This window comes from Syngnathus typhle, linkage group LG11, assembly GCF_033458585.1.
Source record: "Syngnathus typhle isolate RoL2023-S1 ecotype Sweden linkage group LG11, RoL_Styp_1.0, whole genome shotgun sequence".
NCBI classification, from domain to species: Eukaryota; Metazoa; Chordata; class Actinopteri; order Syngnathiformes; family Syngnathidae; genus Syngnathus; species Syngnathus typhle.
This window is the reverse complement of record NC_083748.1, coordinates 7,997,523-8,016,013: the sequence shown is the minus strand read 5'-3', so window position 1 is coordinate 8,016,013 and position 18,491 is coordinate 7,997,523. Positions and strand designations below refer to the sequence as shown.

Here is an 18,491-nt window from a genome sequence, read left to right as displayed (position 1 = left end):
TCACACTTTTTGCCCATTTTTCAACATTACTTGATAAATTGTAAAAATACTAGTATGTAAATCCCCAGCTTCATCAAAATGTTAAACAAAGTCAGATTTTTACAGTATGAGAAAAATATAGAGCGATCAGATTGTTTTTGATTTTGGGCAACTGACTGACAATTACTGGATGTTACCTATATAGCCAAAGTCAAGTCTGTTCAAAATAATATTGTAGAAACGTAGAAATTTCAGCAAAAACTTACGCCGCCAAAACGACTTCTTGTAATTTTGAAATCTAGGGACACCCCAACCTCAACAACCCCCCCCCCCCGGGACATTTCGAGAGGAAACTCACAACAACCTATGTAATGGGTGGAGTAGCCTATGTGTAATAGCCTATACGTGTCTGGGGTGGGGAGGGGGACTTTCTCGTGTGTTTTAAGCAATTCTTATTAAACATTCCCCCCCCCCCCCCCCCATACTTCCCACTCAGCCCAAATTTGCCTATATATTAAGAGAAATAAGCATCCGCTTCCACAGGGTCTCTCGACTGAAAAGCCCAAAACAACCATCCAGCATCATGCGCACCGGCTGTCTTTCCGTCCTTCTCTTGTTCCTGACTGCACAGTTGCTCCTCAGCAAAGTGTGCTGCAGCCCAAAGTGCAACAACCAATGTTGCCGCTTCGTGGAGAGCTTCCCCGGCAGGCTGCGAAGGCTGCGAGAAGACTACGTGCAGATCAGGGATTTTTACGTGAGTACACGAGACGTCGATGCCCGTGAAGACAGCATCGCGAAAAGCAAACCCCCGCACTAGTCCGACGCGTTGTTTTATCTACACAGGAAGCTAATGATGACCTGGACACTGTCCTGCTCGACCAGACAATCGAAGACTCATTTAAAGTAAATTCCTCTTTTTTTCCTGACATGCGTTTTACATCTGAGCTTGGTAATCAGCAGCACCGTTAACAGTTTCTGTTTTCTGTACTCAGACGCCGTTTGCGTGCAATGCCATGAACACTATTCTGGAGTTTTACCTTGGCACGGTTCTGCCCGCAGCCATCACCGGGGTGTCGGAGGACACCAGTGAGTTGAGACCTTATGTGGAGTCCATCCATCTGATATTTGATGAGCTGAAGAGAGATGTCACCAAATGTGTGAGTACAGCATGTGAAAAATGCGTCTTTTACGCGTCAGTTGTTCTTTTACCAATTCAGACTCGCACGCTCGTACTGAAAAAATAATTTAAAAAAACAAACAAATGCATTTTTTTTGCCACTTAAAAAAGACAACTCAGCTAGTTATAAAACATATATTACAATTTAACTTCAATAAGGTCCTGGGATAAGGAATATCTTAATTCTCCGAATCAGTTACGTCATAAAGTTATTGCCCCACAGTTCATGTTCCAAACTGTTGCCGCAATATCTCATTCTATTTAAATGAACGTTTTTAAAAAGGAAAAAGGACAAGTACAAACAACTGTTTTCAAACATTGCTGAGAGTAACTGTAAAAAGTGGCGCAAAAATAAATACTCAAGATACCCGAACAATTCACCAACACTGATTTTGGTGGGCCAGCATTAAAACAATAACTAAAAAAAAATGGTAAAGAATCATTTTCAAATAGATTGAAGTTCGAATTTGAGCGTAATGTAAATTTAATATTTACCAATGCATGGTACGTGCTAGCATCTATAACATTGGCTGTGCTTGTGTATAGAATTTATTGCACATTAAGGCAGGATTAATTTATTTAACATAATGTGGAAATTAGGTTGTACAGTGCATTGTGCAACGCTGAGCTAAATTGTTTTCCATGTTATTCCGAGTTTCAAAGATAAATGTCATAAAACGTGTTTGGATAAGTCCCTTCAGCATTGAATCAAAAGTCCCATCCTAATTGTGGGATAAATCACTGACGCTCCAGAAGATGAGCCACATGCATCAGCATGACCCAAAAAATAAGGAAGAAGTCACTGCTTGTGTGGCTCACTGGAAGGAGCATGACGCATTGAAAAAAAAAAGACGTGTATTATGTGCATCATGGCATTCTTACAAAAGGGGAAGTGAATTGGAGTACGTGTTTGTCAAAGTCTGCAGATATGTTAAATAACACACTTTCCCTCTTCTTTGTGTAGAGGAAATACTTTGGCTGCCAGAAGCAGTTTGACGTTGTCAAACTGAATATGACCTACACTCAGGTGAGTCCATCTGCATTGCGCAATCATGCTAGCACCAGCAGCAATTTTAATTTTTCTAAAGCCAGCTTTGTGTTTGCCCTCAGATGGAGAACAAAGGTGTGTACAAGGCCATGGGCGAGCTGGACGTGCTTTTTAACTACATTGAAATATATCTGGCTTCCAAACGTCTCAAGAACCAAGCTGTGTCCTTGTAAAAATAATAATTAAAAAAAAAAAAAACTCGCTAAACCCTCATCAATGTGAACTTGCTCATCTCAGGAAGAAAGCATGATGTTTAGATTAATATTTTTTTACCACTTGACAACAACAGTATGTGCCTATGGAAAGCCTCTGCATCAGAATCATATTGAATCCAATGTGCCGGCTGAAATATTTATTGTTTCAATGTACTTTTCTATTTATTTTAAATGTGTAACTAATAAAGGATTTCCCACCATGTAAAGCTTCCTTTGATATTTTCTGTGCACGTATAAGGACCAAATGACTCACTACATTACACCCTACATCACTGCAGTCGAGTCACGTTTAGTGTAAAGCCAAAATGCTGCTGCACTAACCTCAAACGTGACCAAGATCTTCCACTTACCAGTAGCAGCACCGCCGCCGCCTTAGCCTAATTTAAACTTACCGTAAGTGGAACTCCATAGCCCTTGCATATGCAATGGTATGCCACTCACGCAAGGTTAAACAGAATAATCGTAATTTAAAAAAAAAAAAAAACTTTCCTAATGATTGATTTGATGACTGAAACCGAACTGGTTTATTTCGACCAAATGTAGTCAACATATGTGTCAGTCAACATAGTTGAAGATTGAAAAACGTTGTGAAAGTAGCAGTGGTGACTGAGATGAGACTGAGACTAGCAGATGATGGAGAAACGATAAAACTTGCGCATGATGTTTCTTGGGAAACTATTTGCCAGCTGTCTGTACTGATAATACTCAAGCTGATGATGGCTGATGCTAAACTGCAGTTTTCCCTTTTACATTGTAAAAATTAGTAAGACGCAAACTAGGATAGCAACCTCGAGCTTGAATCGTTAGAAAACAAAAACGTTTCGTGTGTTTCTGTTTACAGCTCACTACCTAATAACATAATTTCAAAATATGCAGCCATGATGATGCTTTCAGTCATGGATGACATCTACTATAACTATCCAGGAAAGAGGACCATGGCATGACAAAGCGGAATTTTAAGGGGCCAAAACTAAGTAGAGCAAGATTCACTTCTCTCTGTTAATATATCAGTGTGTAAAAATGTGGCGCCTTCATTGCTTCCTGACAATGAAAATGAGGTGGTCAAGCGAGTAACTAAAAGTAAAATAAAATATCTCTACCAATCGATTGAAATAACAGCAAGGGGGGAAAAAAAACAAGTAAAACCTATTGTAGATTAATTATAAAAAATTGAAATGAAAGTATACCCTTTACCTTTTGGTGAGATGTATTCAAAAGAAGACAAATGACAATGAAGTTCGAATCTGAATTATTTGTCCAGATATTTGAAGTTTTTAAACATTTGTGCGCACATTACGTGCTGCCATATTCACAGCTTGTTAAACTTACGATTCAAAATATGACAGAGGACCTAATTGAAGAAACCGGAAAGTCCAACGATTAGGATCCGAATTTTGCAAAACGTGCTAGCAAAACGATGTCTCACTTCTTGGCCTACTTAGTCAAACGTGGGTCACGCTGCTTCCTGCGTGAGCAAATATGAATCATAGGATGCGAAGCACAATGGCGCACCGCTGCAAATAACGTGAGATAAATACAAAAGTGTGTCATTCACTGGCCACGTGAAACACTGAGGTCATTGAAACAGTTTTGAGGCTGACATGAGACATCGAAACCGATCTAAAAATGGACCTCTTTGAAAACCACACCCCATCCTCTGAAAAGGGTTATCTGGGAAAACAGAAGCTATGTATATCAAGTCCAGCACATTTCCTTAACGACACAAATGTGTACATTTCCTGGAAAAGAAATCTTCAATATTGAATGTCGGAGAAAAAAAAAAAAATGCCAAGCACAAAATTGCGCGTATGTATTGAGTCATATCTGTTACATGAGCACTGGACTTTTGGAAAGCTGCATAAGAAAAGAAAAAAATTGTGGGGCCCAACAATCTTCTTGGATTTTTTTTTGCACTTTAAGAAACACAGGTCAACAGACATGACTCAGTCATAACGTTTGCAATTGGCAGGTTTGGGATTTTTTTTTTGAGATGGCACACTCGTGACAAACGTGCCTTTAAACACGAGTGCTGGCTGGAATACACATTTTTGCGTCGTAGAGCATACGTGGCATTCATCTTGATAAACTTTGAATTGAAAATGTAAAATATATATACACATACATACACACACAAACATACATATATATCCATATCTATATATACAAATGCAAATTTATGCACCTGCCTACTTTTGTTCAAGTAGTGATCGCACACTTTCTGTAAATCCCATAAACTTCATTTCACTTCTCAAATATCAGTGTTTGTCTGCTATATGATAGATTTAACTGAAATTGCTGATCCGAACAACCAATGATTTATAGAGGACTATCATGACAATGATCAGGAGTTTTGCATACAACTGTATATATAAAGAAATAAATATAAATATATAAAACATGGAGTTAATATTTTTGATTGATATTTTGATGACAATTCACGCCAGATGATATCACCTAGATGTTTGGATTCACAGTTTGAAGGCTGACTAACATCATTGGGCTTTTTCTTCAGATGAATTGGCAGCTAATCTGCTCCGTTGACAAACTGGATGGCTGCTGAAAAAAGCGCTTGTCATGCCAACTGTCACGTTTGGCGCGGAGAAGGAAGCTCAGTAACGTGCCTCGTAAATCACAAAAAGTACAGAGGGGCTGTTTCCAAAGCCTGTAGAAATGGGCATATTCCAGGAAGTTGACCCTGAGATAAGGGGAAAGTCTGAGTATAAATATCAGGGGTCAGCAACTTTTTGGAAACAAACAGCATCTTTTTGTGTTCTAATCAACTGATTTCTGTTTTATTCAATTATGATGGACTTGTTGCTATTCAAACGTGATCATCATATTTGAATGTTCAGATGTAATTCATATATTTACATTGAAAAGAAATAGTAGAAAAAATACATTGTGAAGATGCAGGCCTGGTTTGTATGTTTTAATTGAAAGCAAGCAGACAAAAGTATGGCAGTTGCAATTGAACAGAAAGAAAAAAAAGAAAAAAAAGACTAAAATGTGCAGGAAAAAAAAGTGAAAGATTTTGTCAACATACATTTTTTTACAGTGCGAAATATGTGCTACAGAATGTTGGTGTACTTACAAAGAGAAAGAAAAATGAAGGAACACAATCCGTTCCCGTGATCCCAAGTGAGCTGGGAGGTCCTAAATGGAGAGAACACTGAAGAGGAACCATCAATTACACCCGTGATTGTGACGATAGCTTGCTGCTGGTGTGTCACAACGAAGAGATGCTCTTTTGTACTTTCGGGCAGGACGTTTGGAGGTGCACTTGTTGTTCAGAGAAATTAGAGAATGGCAGCTACTAACCACTTGTGTCCCACTGTTCTTCTCACACCAGAGGACAGGAACACACACACTTCCCATCTTTCTAATACAGTGATCGAATGATACCCAACACCATCGCCAGTGCTTTAAGCCGACGCACCATCTGCATAGCATCCACTTGCAATTTGGCAGCCAAACATGACGTTACGAATTGCCACAAACAAAAAGTCGAATAAGGCATGTGCGGAAATGTCTGTAAAAATCCGTGAAAAAATACAATTGAATCTTTTTCCTTTTTTAGCTACGTGCGTGTGGCGCAACCTTCTCTGCCCGGAGACTGGACCTGTAATGAGGATGTCTTAAGGCAGGTGAGAGCCCAGAAAGGTTAGCGGAGGCTACAGGTCAGAAAGGCCCTGCCAGGAACATTCACTAAGACAAACAGAACCTTAAACACACACAAAATGAGCCAACAGTCCCTGCTCATTTCCAGGCAAGATAGTCCTTACAATCCACTCGTCAGTTCAAAATACATTTGCTTACATGGTGTATATGTCAAGGACTGCCTTCCGTTTCGTTTTGGGGATTTTGCCATTTTGTTTAACATTCACGAGTTGGAGCGAGACACTGCCGTCTACTCTCGAGTGCTAAAATGACATTTGAGATTAAAAAAAAAAATCAAAATAAAATAACAGAGTGCTTCTCCTCGTCTTTTTTGAATTGATAATCTCTTCGCTCAACTAAAACCACAGATCAAGAACCTATCTAAAAAGTGGGGCATTAAAATGCTTGATAAAACAAAAAAGAGCACTCTCCAAAACATTAGGCATATTAAAACACTGAGAAAAATCCATGCAGTGTGACTCACACCCCGACAACTTATTGCTTCCTTTTTACAATCTGCGAGTGGATCTTAGTGAGCAGCCGACTGAGCGTCCGCAATGGCGTTGCTGGCTTTCTTCCTCCTCTTTGTTAGCAGCGGATTGGTCGAGTCTTCAATGGTCTTAATCTTTATTTGCTCATAGTCAACCCTCATGGTTGCCAAGGCACTGGTCATTTCCTCCTGAAAGATGAGCCATATTGGCACATTTCAGCAGCAGCAGCAGCAGTAGACCAAAAACAATCAAATGGGACTAAGTGACAAACCTTGACATCCTCCCACGCGTCTTTCTCTTCTTTTAACACCCGGCTAGTGTGCAGGGGGGTCTGAGGAACTTCCATGGACTGCTGCATGGACGCAAGCAGCAATCTGGCTTCAATGGACAATATCTTGCAAATTGATTGAACTGAAAGGGGCTTGTGCTTACATTAATCCATGGGTGATTCATAAACTCTGTGATGGTCATTCTTTGGGTGGGCTCGGTCTTCAGGAGGGTCCTGATCAGCTGTTTAGCTGCAATTGGAATCGTTCAAGTTCAGGTCTTTCCAATTAAGGTTTTGTAGCTTTCTAGATGGCTGTTGATTTACTCTATTTTTTTAAACCTGTGCTGCTGTTCTTGTCCGGGAACCTCTTGAAAAAGATATTTAATCTAAATGAGGGATCCCTGGTTAAATCAAGGCTAACCACATTCAAAAAATACTCTAGGATTAACTCTGAAACCGTTACTGGATTCATGTATTTTTTGAGTTGTAGACGGCTCTAATTTTTGCTCAGGCAATTTTATGTTGGCAGTCAAACTCAAAATGAACATGCGTCGTATTTTTACCTTCTTCTGATACATCGGACCACTCAGGATTGGGGAACTCGTACTGCCCCATCCTAATCCTCTTCTTCATCCCGGGTGAAATGGCTAGACCGTGATTTGAATAAAAAGGAGGGTACCCACACAACCTGGAGAAGAACAGTCACATGTTGCACCGACCAAATGATCTCATGTGATGCAACGTTAAAAAAAGACATCACTTACAGAATATACATAATGACACCTAAAGACCACATGTCACAAGATTTGTCATATTTTTCTGGGCCCAGAACCTCTGGAGCTGTAGGAAGTGAAATGAATACATAAAAAACAATTAGAGAAATGCGAACAACGCAATGCCGTGCTACAAAATGCAGCGAAGAACACTTACCAACATAGTACGGCGTGTAGCAGGGAGTAGCAAGGGAGTTGTGTGAGGTGGTTTCTTTGGCAAAGCCAAAGTCGGTGAGCTTGAGCAAAGCGTTGGGCCTCTTGGTGGAGTACAGTAAATTCTCCGGCTACGGGATGTTTCACATAAAGCGAGTGATGTCACTTCTCTGTCGGACTCTTCCGAACAGAGGGGTGACGGAACACGCTTACCTTAACATCTCTGTGGGCGATGTTGACAGCGTGGAGATATTGTATGGCCTCGCCGATACTTTTCATTATGTCAGATGCCTCTGGCATCAGGAGTAAACGGGTTTAAGATGAAATGAATGACAGCACTGGTACATTATAGTACGGCAATGCAGTCGGCGTGATGTTGTACCTCTCTCTGTGAATGCCTGATCCCCTCTGTCCTGGATTCGACTGAAGAGTTCGCCTCCATCCATGCTGCAACAAAAGATACATCTGTTTTCAATGTTGAAAGGATTGATAGTTTGTGAGCAATTCAAATTGGGAAAATCCAATTAAATGAGTGATGGGGAGACACTAATCATTTTATTCCGTTTGAAATGAATGTGCAAGTGAATGGTCATTAAACGCACGTATTTCTGTATTTATAGAACGCGCACACTTGCTAATACAGTCATCATTTTAGCCACAGGCTCTGCTCTTGTGTCTGTGAACATTGGTTAGCGGTACAACTGAATGAAGTGATGCATGGGAATATGCTAATCAGTTGGCTTGACATGATTCAGTCAAATGTCCCGGTGCTTTCGCATCGTCACGATTTGGGGTTTGTGTGTGTGACCAAAGACGCATGAATGCACAAATGATTTCTTCCAGCATGCATGTAAAGAGCGAGGGAGGATCTCTAACCACAACACACTTCGATATTCTCGAAATCTATTATCTTTCGCTTTTTGTTTACGGAGAAATGCAAGCTGCACATCCTCTGTTGCGCCAATGATCACCAAATGACAAGCCTCTCTGATTTGCATTTTGTTTCTTTTTAGGCCCGCGCTTTCCACATGTGTTCTCGAACTGTATGGGGTGATGAATTATCATCAGAGGTGACTACGCGTGGTCTTAAAGCGAGGGACAGCCACTAACCACAACACACTTTGATATTCTCAAAATCTTTCACTTTTGCTTACGGAGAAACGCCAGTTGCACGTGCTCGGTTGCGCTACTGATCACCAAATGAGAAGCCTCTCTGGCTTGCAATATGTTTATCTTTAGCCCGTCTCTTTTCCACATTCGTGTTCTTGAACTGTATGGGATGACGAATTATCATCAGAGCTGAGAATGCTGCCAGTAAATGCACATTGACGCACTTCACATAAAGGAACGTAATTATGAGACGAAACCGCCTGTCTTAGCAGTGACATCTGTTAAATGACACCATTAAATTTGACATTGGTCAAATAAAACGGTTTGTTTGCATTTGATCTGGGGGACCTTTTATTTTCTGAATTCGTTAACTCACCACTCCATGACAATTAGCAAGCATTTCCTGCTTTGATAAAGGTTTTCATAGACATCAATAATCCGGACAATGTTGGAACAAGGCGATGCTCTCCAGTGGAGCTCCACTTCTCGACGTGCTTTTGCGCAATCCTGCAGCATCTGTTTAATGGGACAGAAATAAGAAATTAATGAAGAAGACCAAGCATGTGGTAAATTGAATCACGCGCCACACGAGACAAAAAGAAGCCCAATGCTGCCACCATTTGGCGAAATGTAGACCGTGCATTGCAGAGATGATTATGTGCAGATATGGCGCTCTCCTGTGGTGGAAGTTGGTCTTTGCATATGATTTCTTTTCAGCTAATTGCTGTCTTGCGAGTAAAAAAAATGCCACAGGTTCTGTTTTGAGCCTAGACGCGAATTGATTTATTTGAGGTTTTCTGCAAACAAAATTAATAATGTACACATGTTTTATTGTATGGGACATTGATTTACACATTCCCTAATGATAAAAACAGAAATGAATAGCATTAATAGCAGCTGCCACTTATCATGCTTTACGTCAGGGGTTTTCAACTGGTTTCGTCCAAGGGACCACCAATATAACCAAGAAGCAACTCTGGGACCACCGCTTTGACGAAATATTATTTTATACCAAAGGAGGATAGACCTATACCAGCTATTTATAGCTAGCTATTTCTATATTTGTCTCATGTCTATTTTGGGAATCTCAGCTACAGTTGACATAATTTGAATGGGTAGATGAATCACAAAATTAGCTAGAAAATAAATCAAGTCTAAATAATGAACCAATTTTATTTTCTAAAATATTAAAAAGATTTTCCATTTCGCTGACCACCTGCAATACTGTCACGGACCACTAGAGGGTCGCAGACCACCGGTTGACAATGACTGCTTTACATCAAGCCCAAAAAGAAAGGGGGTGTGTGTCAAAGTATATGCCTCCCTCCAAAGCGTCGGGGGAAGAGAGGTTTAGCTCTGCTTTGTTGTATCTTAGACTATGAGTAAATTCAAATTCATCAACATGGTCAATCATCTTGATCATAATATAATCTCATTTCTTTCCTCAACTTTCTTTCACCATTTTTGTATTGCGAGTAGTCAAAAATGTTACTATTCCTTTTCTTTAGTTGCTTTTATAGAAACTACGGTGATTAATGTCATTTATGTTGAAAGGTTCAGATCAACCAACTAACACATTTAAATAAAAGACTTATCTTAATCGGGTTCAATAATCGCCATCATTTGCAGTAACATTAAAACTGTGATTTTCTCTGTTGTGCCCGGGCCTGAAATGTCAAAGAGGAACGAGCCAGGGCTGTAAGAAGAGACAAGGCCATGAACTAAAATAGCCAAAGCTGAATCTAAATATAACAAACACTACTCCAATCGTCCCACCTACTCCTTCATTAAGAAAATATATACATAACACCCCCAGTGTTTTTTGTCAATAACTGTGTGGCCCGCCCATCTGTTGTGGGCTCTTTGAGACTAAATCCCGAAGCCTGGTGAGGAGGACGGTGCAGATGGGCAAACAATACACTTCCTGACGCAAACACAAAGGCTCCGTCCAGAGCCTACTGGCAGGACACCCGGGAGGTGGGGTGAGGGAAAGATGTACGAGTGTCCACCTGCCACTTGAGCCACAGCCAGAATAGATCCGGAGAAATCACGCTTAAAGGGTGATAAGGCGGTGAACTCGAGATTACAGAGGCAACGCTTAAGCTTGAATCAGTCATAAAAGCCTCTTAGGGATTCAACCAAACTCTACAAAAGGATATGCTCACGTATGTGTTTGCCTGGTGTGAGGCAAACATGTTTATGTGTCAATCTGATTACTGAAATCTGTTCAACTATACAATACTCGACAAACAGCCACCTTGACTGTAAATAGTTGTGGGTTCTGAAACGTAAATAAATACAGGTTTTTCCGCGATGATTTCCCCTGATGTAAAAGCAGGATATATTTGGGATTCCATTCTGCTAGTAAAACTTTATTTGTATTTGATAGCTATGACGGCAGCTAGCAATGACATAATGGGTAAATACTTTAAATGTCGCGGGGTGCAACGTAGTCATAAAACTGAGTGGCTGACCTTGAGGAGGAAGTGAGAGTGAAATTGAAACAGCAAATGGGGAAAGCATTAACACTGCTTCACGAAAAATATTTCCTCTTAATGGCCGCCACACACAGCTGAGTGAATTGTCAATTGCCTTGTTTATTTTTTAAGTATTCCGTAAATATTATGCCAACCATATCATGCGAGTTCCTGCAATATTGTATTAACTGTAATAATTCAGTTGTTCATTCACAACTTTCCAGGACTGAAGAAAACCAAATCCTTGCCAAAGTAGTAAAAGCCCCGACTCCATAAATAACACAAATATAACCCTCAAAAGAAAGGTTGGGGGTCAAGGCCACAGCCTCTTCCTTCCTCATGGCCTCCCTCACAATCCTTCCTCACTTTTGCGTCTCGCGACTGAAAAATGGCCAAGCACTCCCTCTGTGACTGAACTGGAATTGCTGAATCCAGCTAAAACTGATTTTTAGGAAACAATTTGGTACGTTCACATTCCTAATGCAAATTGTCTCAAAGATGGCCAATTAGTATTCACAAGGGTGCCTGCATCACTACTTGGAGTTTCACATCCATCCAGGAAATGCAACTTGGAAACCTTGCCACCAAACTACTTCCGCGGTATGAGAGTATACAAGGACCAAGACAGGCCCACCACGTCTCAAGCAGAGAAGAGCGGAAAGCATGTCACTTGAAGCACGTATGAGAAGACCGGAGAGCAGTGACCCAATTATTTAACTTTTACAGAATGTTTTCAAATTGTGACTTTGTGCAATCATTTTTTGTCCCCCCTCAGAAAGAAATAGCCACCCAAAAAACAACACCTTGACAGGAGCACCTGAATATATGACAGTATTTATTAATCATTGACTAACTGCATGTTCCCTAAAAAGAAGCGTCACAGAGTTGCAGCTTTTAGGGAACTTCACGGCTTGAGAAGTATTTCACCAGAAAAACACCTGACATTATTATGTCATAGTGGTGGCTGTTCATATGAAAACTTGCCTTATCCAATTGAGAAATCGGAAAGACAAACATCCCATGTGGCCAAGACCCAAGAAATAGCTATGTGACAATAGGCCTGATTCCGTCATTACCTGGTGTGGTCATGTCACGACAGGTCTGTTTGAGCTCATCTCAGAAAAATGCACTCACACTAGTTGGAAAAAAAGTATTTTCGGCTTCTATTTTTAGATATGACGTACAGTGGAATCCCATCGTTGTCTCATGTTTTTTATTTGATGATCATCAGGTAGTAAGTTCAGTGTTTTCTGCGGGCAGGCGGGATAACTCTTCAAGCAAATTGGTAAGAGGGAGCTTGCTTTTTCATATTACCAAATGTCATCTAATTCCAAAGTATTTTAGTCCATTGAAATGAATTTACATCCAATTTGTACTATACCGAAAGCAAAGGCCAAAATTATTTAATTAGCTGTTATTACATGAATCACTTTGTGAAATCGTAAACTTTCTTTTCTCTTATTTGTAATTCAATTCACAGTGAAAGAAACTGGGCTAACTTTTTTTGGGGGTCAACCACTTTTCAGGGAGATCGCTCTTGATCTGACACATTTCTAAATGGGAAAGGATTAGATGCATAGTGCATTTCTTTCCTGAGTGACATTTGCGTTAGATTAGATTGTGTTAGAACTTTTTTTTTTGCTTTGGCATGTTATGACAGCTCAAGCAGGAAGAGACCCAGATAACCGGCAGGGAATTCTTTTCATGTGAGACAATGGGTTTCACTTAGATGAGTAAACACATCCGATGTTGCGTTCGAGTCGAGCCTACCTTTAGTGCATACTTGTCCCCGGTCTTCCTCTGGAAGATTTCAAGCACCTTGCCATTGATTCCAAGCCCCAGCACCTGACTGGTCACCTTGTAATCGTCTGTAATGGCGTTTTTCTTTATCTGTAAGGTGGGTCTGCTCAGGAAGGGGAGAAACTGGCCCGCAGGGTTAGGCTGTCCGGCGGGATTCTGTTGCCCGGTCGGGTTGGGAAAGAGCGGCTGGTTCTGTGCGTTGGATAGCATTGTTTTCGTCTGAGGGCTAAGCGACAAGCTCTCGTGTCAAAACAACTCCGTCCGGCCGGATCAAAAGTCCGTTTTCAAGGCAGGGGCTTCTTCCTGGATTAGCTTCCTTTTGACAAACTATTCGCGGTGTCGCAACCAGGCCCGAGGAAGCAAACAGCGGCCAGCTTTCGTCGGACGCTAACAAAGTCACTCGATTAGCCGGTAGAATGCTAAACTAGCTCGTCGTTAGCATGTCCATTCGCTCCTATTCTTGACCTTTGACTTTTCGGCTAACAAGTCAGCTCTCGGTTAGCTTATCCATCTCTGGTACTGGCTGCCGATCACCGGATCCTCCAAGAACTTTTATCTTCGCCTAACATCCCCTCAAAAAATGTTTTAGAGAGGCACGTTGCCAAGCAGGTACCGTCGAACAAGAATTTAAAAAAAAAAACTTGAAGAAATCCGAACGACACGGCGAAGAAAGTTCGGTTAGCAATAGGCGGCACAGCAAACACTTCACTTTTCCGAGGGCCAAGTCAGACACCCAGCCAGGGCAGGTTTTACTGCTGACGTCATAGTCTTGTTTACGGCACTTAAAGGAGAAGCGGACGCAAAATTCTATTTTAGGCTTTTCTTATTATTTGCATATTTTGTCATTTATTTACATTTTAAAATAAAGGTCTTTGTAAACTACTCTTTCTTAGTGATTTATCAGTAGGTGACGTCGAATGAATATTTCCTGTGATTTTTTTTGTGTGTTGTTTTTTTGTAGTATATTGATGTTTTGACACATTGTTCTACAAATCAGGGACATTTAAGATTTGTGGGTGGGGGGGCAAGAAAAGCGGAGGAGCGGAGGAGCCGTAATGGTTCTCAAAACTGTAAGACAGGGGGGATTTCACATCTATTTTCACATTATTTCAAAAGAAAGTGTACTCTGCGTCTTAACAGGGGTTGTTGGTAAATTGAACTTCATGCATTTACTCAGCCACTTGTTCTGTTATGATAGTAAAAGCTGCAAAGATAAAAATAGAACTGGTAATCTCTATAACCAGCCAGCCAGCCCACGGACACGCGCCAAGGTTGCAAAGTTAAGGTGATTGATTGGCAGTGTTGTAACTTGTCACCCCTACTTCCTAATGGTCATGGACACGTATGGCGGTCTATAAATATATTTTTAAAATAAAGCTATTAACTTCTTATTTGACATGTAGAAAACCGTTTCAGAATGCAGTCGATACATCTTGATTAAGGTTCATGGACAAGGTTTTGTTCTCAGGGGTAAAACAATTCCACGCAAACGAAAAAAAAACATTTTATTTTACTTATTATAAACATTTAAACATAATATTTATTGTTTTACATTTATGTTAAGTGCCGTGGCAATACAAAAGGCTTTAGTTCAAGACACTGATGTGATCAAATTCTTTATCTCGTTCACTTACTGACTGACGCATCGGCTGTTTACTGCAGTTCTGCTTGTAACCACTAGATGTCAGGCCTTTCATAATATTTGATTTTAACAGGACGTGGGGTTTGGATGACATTTAAAGCGTTACTATTATAAACGTCTCTGATACGTTCCGTATGTTACTTTTTGTAGGTACCGCAGCTCATTTTCATTTGAAAATACTACATCTTAAATATTCTTTTCAGGATTTGAATTGACTTGCTCAGGTAGTTAAACTAAAATAGGCAAACAGCTCTTAATTGAATTGATTAAAACAATTGGACGTAATCAAATTAAATTGTCTTTATACTAAATCACAGGTCCAATCCAAAGTTATCTACGTAAAAGACAACAGTGTAAACCACTGCGACAATAACCGCCATCTTAATTTGAATTTCAGACCATAGCTATGGGAGTTTGAGATGAGCTAACATGATGAATCTTTAACAGACATATCAACTTGTTGTGAAGGTGTATATTGCATTCAATTAAAATTTACTCACTTCCTTGTCCAAATGAAGTGTCAATGTTTGTGTTCGGGTTCCATGGTAATAATATGGCTAGTTTTGTCTCTGTTACATAAGAAACACGTCTCATGACTTCTTACCCCGGGTCATGGATCCCAAATATGCACACACGCACGTATCTTTGAAATACTCTTACACACCCGGCTATTGTGAGAGATGTCTGAAACTTGAGTGTGCTGGCTGAGCTTTCACAGCTTTGTGCTGATTAATTAACACCAGTTATAGAGCTGTGACGTGACTTTAGATCAGGACAATGTGTTCCCCATTGTGTTTCTCCCCCAAGGCAAATCCGAGCTGTATTTAACGAAACCAGACAACTTTTCCATGCTGTGATGATTCTCGTGCATAGCTGCTGGACTGTTTGTCCTGTGAAGGACCAGGAATGTGTGGCTTGTGCACAGAGCTGCAGGATTTTGGAATGCTGACATTTTCATTTTCTCTTTTGGAGAGCCGTCTCTCTTTCCGCAAACGTCCCTCGTGGAAGAAAGTCTCCAAGGGCGATCGGGGGTAGATCCACAGATCCATCATCTCTCTATACCTTCCGCTCTTCATTAGCCAGAGGCAATTTGGAGCAGCAGTTATTCCAGGCGATTTCTCCGAATGATCCTCCATCAGCGCATGGGCTTGAAACCCAAGCCAGCTCTTGATATAGACGCATGGTCAGCATTGGCTCTGCCCGGGGATTCTAGCACCTGAACACTTGCGAGCCCCCTGGCCAACATGGGACCTTCTGAACCGGCTCACCCCTGTGATGCACGCAGCCACACAGATCCCCTCATGATCCCCCCCCCCAGCTATGATCTCTCGCTCCCACTTTGTCCCGCCGTCGCTCTCTAATTGCTATGTCGAACACCAAAAACCTATATTTACATGTGAGACCATTTAAGGCGGTCTTCGTCTTCACGACCTTAGACGAAAGTAGAACTAAATGTCAGTTGGTGCGGCTGTGTTGGTTTATTTACATCCTTTTTGGCTCTCTAGTCACCTCAGTTGTTTCTAGCAGTTCTTCAAAAGCTGAGAAATCCTTTCCCTCTTCTCTCTGTGTTCACACACACACTCAAGGTCAGAGCTTTTGAATGTGACGTGTGTTTTCACAAGAGATTTTGTAGGAAATCAGACAAAAAGTTTACCACAACTTTCCAGCAATGTAAGCTGTGGTCCATACTCGCCTTTGTCAAGGGGTGGATACTTGCAAGGATTTACTGTACACATACACAAAAAGCTTCCACAAGTGCAGTGACACACACCCCAAAGAAAATAGCAAATCCCGCCGCAGAACACTCCGCAAACACAGACTCGGAAATTCCAAAGTCAAACCATGTTGAAAAAGTCAGTTGGAGTAGGGCCACGTTATTTTCAGAATTTAATTGTACTTTATTCGTATTACACTTATCAGCGGCAAGGTCACAAACGTTCAAACACACACACACACAAATAAATGTAATAAAAACAAACAAGTAAACAAACAATGTGAAAATTATTCAAAGTTAAATTAGTTAAGCTTATTCTGATCAGTAGATCAAAAGGAGAAAACCGGTGCCAGCAAAGGTAGAACATTCAAATTCATACTCAGAATTAAAAGGTGGATACGCTAACCACTTGTCCAAAAACAGATGGTGAGGTACTCTTAAAAGCCATGTGACATGAGTAAAAGCATGTTCTCTCTCCCATACACACAAATGTGCAAGTGCATAAGCCAAACTGAAAAGACCTTCCCCGTTCACCTTTGGCAGAATCGTCCACAATGCAACCAACTCAGCACATGCAAGGACACAAAGAGCCCCATGTAACCTTTGTCATCCATAAAAAGAGCGTCTCTCCAACACACCACGGGAATCCTTCGTTCATCTATGAACACAGTGAAAACTTAATTCGCTCTCTAAAAGTTAACCTTCACCCCACCCACCACCACTCGACATTTGTCATCAGGTCAGTAGGGCGACAGTTTGTTAGTGTATGTGTGAGCAGTGGCTGTCACGTTTTAGTCACATGAACATTCCTGTAGCCCATATTGCTCTCAACAGCACAAGAGGGCTTTTGATAACAAGAGACAATTATTTAGCCTACTTCTTTTGCCCTCGTTTTCACGCTGTTAGCAAACACACTCACACACGCCCACTCCTTCTTCTCATTGGCTCGTAGCCTCATAACGCAGGTTGGATTTGGCTGACCATGCTCCACTTGTCCCACACAGAGGTAGTCTTTGCAGTTATCGGGATTTTGGCCCATGACGGCTCTCCTCACAGACAGACGTGACAATGTCACGCGGCCGTTTCTCTCCATGATTCATTCAGGCCCAGTGTTGGAGAGAGGACGCACGCTCATCATAAACAGACACATTCGAGTGTTTAGCCACTTCAGTGTTTAGTACAGCTGACGCAAACAACACAAGATCTCGGGCCTCAGGCTTCCATGATGGCTAATGACCAACAGCGACACATTTACAGGATGTGTTTAAAAGCATTGTACGGATTTAACACTGATCTTCCTCAGCATTATTTTTACAGAGTGCACTAAATCAGGAGTTTTCAACTTGTTTTGTCCGAGAGACCACCATTATAACCAAGAAGCAACTCCTGCTTTGGCGGAATATTAATTTATTTTGTGCAGAAGGTAGTTCGACCTATACAGGCTATTTATTTGCACCTGTCTATTTTTGGAATTTCGGCTACATTTGACATAATTTGGATGGGCAAAATTAGCTGGAAAACAAATCAAGTCTATGTAATAAAACCATGTTATTTTTAAAAATGTTACAATTATTTTCGATTTCCAATTTCACAAATCACCTGCAATATCCCCACGGACCACTAGAGGAGCGCGGACCACAGGTTGACAATCGTTGCACTAAATACTAATCCACTGATCAAATGAAAAAGCACAACATTTAGTTAGGCTATGAATAATTATTTAGAGCTGACATAATTCAAAAATGAGTGCCTCCAAGCTCTGATCCGTTGAATTTGCATTCCAGCTATCTTCTTTTCTTGTCTGCCTGTATCTCTCTCCCATGGGGAGACCCTTGTAATCCACTAATCCATCTTAATCCAAACGGAGATTATGTGAGGTGAAAGAGCCACTTTGTGCATGAGATTATCCTCCGAATGAAATCACTTTTACAGTTTGGCAGTTCTGAATGCACGTGCATGTATTTTCTTGCTTGCATTTGTCATTTCA

General features: G+C 40.9%; 2 protein-coding genes across 2 annotated transcripts; one reads left to right on the top strand and one right to left on the bottom strand.

Annotated features, from left to right (window-relative positions):
- Window positions 1-493: 493 nt before the first annotated feature.
- On the top strand, window positions 494-2,625 carry il10 (interleukin 10). Its single transcript, XM_061291355.1, has 5 exons — window positions 494-733; window positions 823-882; window positions 972-1,136; window positions 2,121-2,183; window positions 2,267-2,625. Exons 1-5 carry the CDS (start codon window positions 563-565, stop codon window positions 2,375-2,377), a joined length of 570 nt encoding a protein of 189 aa, XP_061147339.1. The 5' UTR covers window positions 494-562; the 3' UTR covers window positions 2,378-2,625.
- A 2,709-nt stretch (window positions 2,626-5,334) lies between these two features.
- On the bottom strand, window positions 5,335-13,902 carry mapkapk2a (MAPK activated protein kinase 2a). Its single transcript, XM_061290568.1, has 10 exons — window positions 13,119-13,902; window positions 9,248-9,387; window positions 8,144-8,208; window positions 7,975-8,054; window positions 7,766-7,892; window positions 7,600-7,675; window positions 7,399-7,523; window positions 7,000-7,085; window positions 6,839-6,919; window positions 5,335-6,755 (listed from the first exon to the last, which is right to left on the bottom strand). Exons 1-10 carry the CDS (start codon window positions 13,356-13,358, stop codon window positions 6,606-6,608), a joined length of 1,170 nt encoding a protein of 389 aa, XP_061146552.1. The 5' UTR covers window positions 13,359-13,902; the 3' UTR covers window positions 5,335-6,605.
- Window positions 13,903-18,491: the final 4,589 nt, after the last annotated feature.

Bases quoted from the DNA above. Each gene is read 5' to 3' on its own strand.
- mapkapk2a (XM_061290568.1), bottom strand. From the start codon at position 13,358: ATGCTATCCAACGCACAGAACCAGCCGCTCTTTCCCAACCCGACCGGG. The intron at 7,524-7,599 runs GTAAGTGATGTC...GTTCTTCTCCAG, and splicing joins GGTGTCATTATGTATATTCT to GTTGTGTGGGTACCCTCCTT. The intron at 6,756-6,838 runs GTTTGTCACTTA...CTCATCTTTCAG, and splicing joins ACGCGTGGGAGGATGTCAAG to GAGGAAATGACCAGTGCCTT.
- il10 (XM_061291355.1), top strand. From the start codon at position 563: ATGCGCACCGGCTGTCTTTCCGTCCTTCTCTTGTTCCTGACTGCACAG. The intron at 734-822 runs GTGAGTACACGA...TTATCTACACAG, and splicing joins TGCAGATCAGGGATTTTTAC to GAAGCTAATGATGACCTGGA. The intron at 883-971 runs GTAAATTCCTCT...TTCTGTACTCAG, and splicing joins CAATCGAAGACTCATTTAAA to ACGCCGTTTGCGTGCAATGC.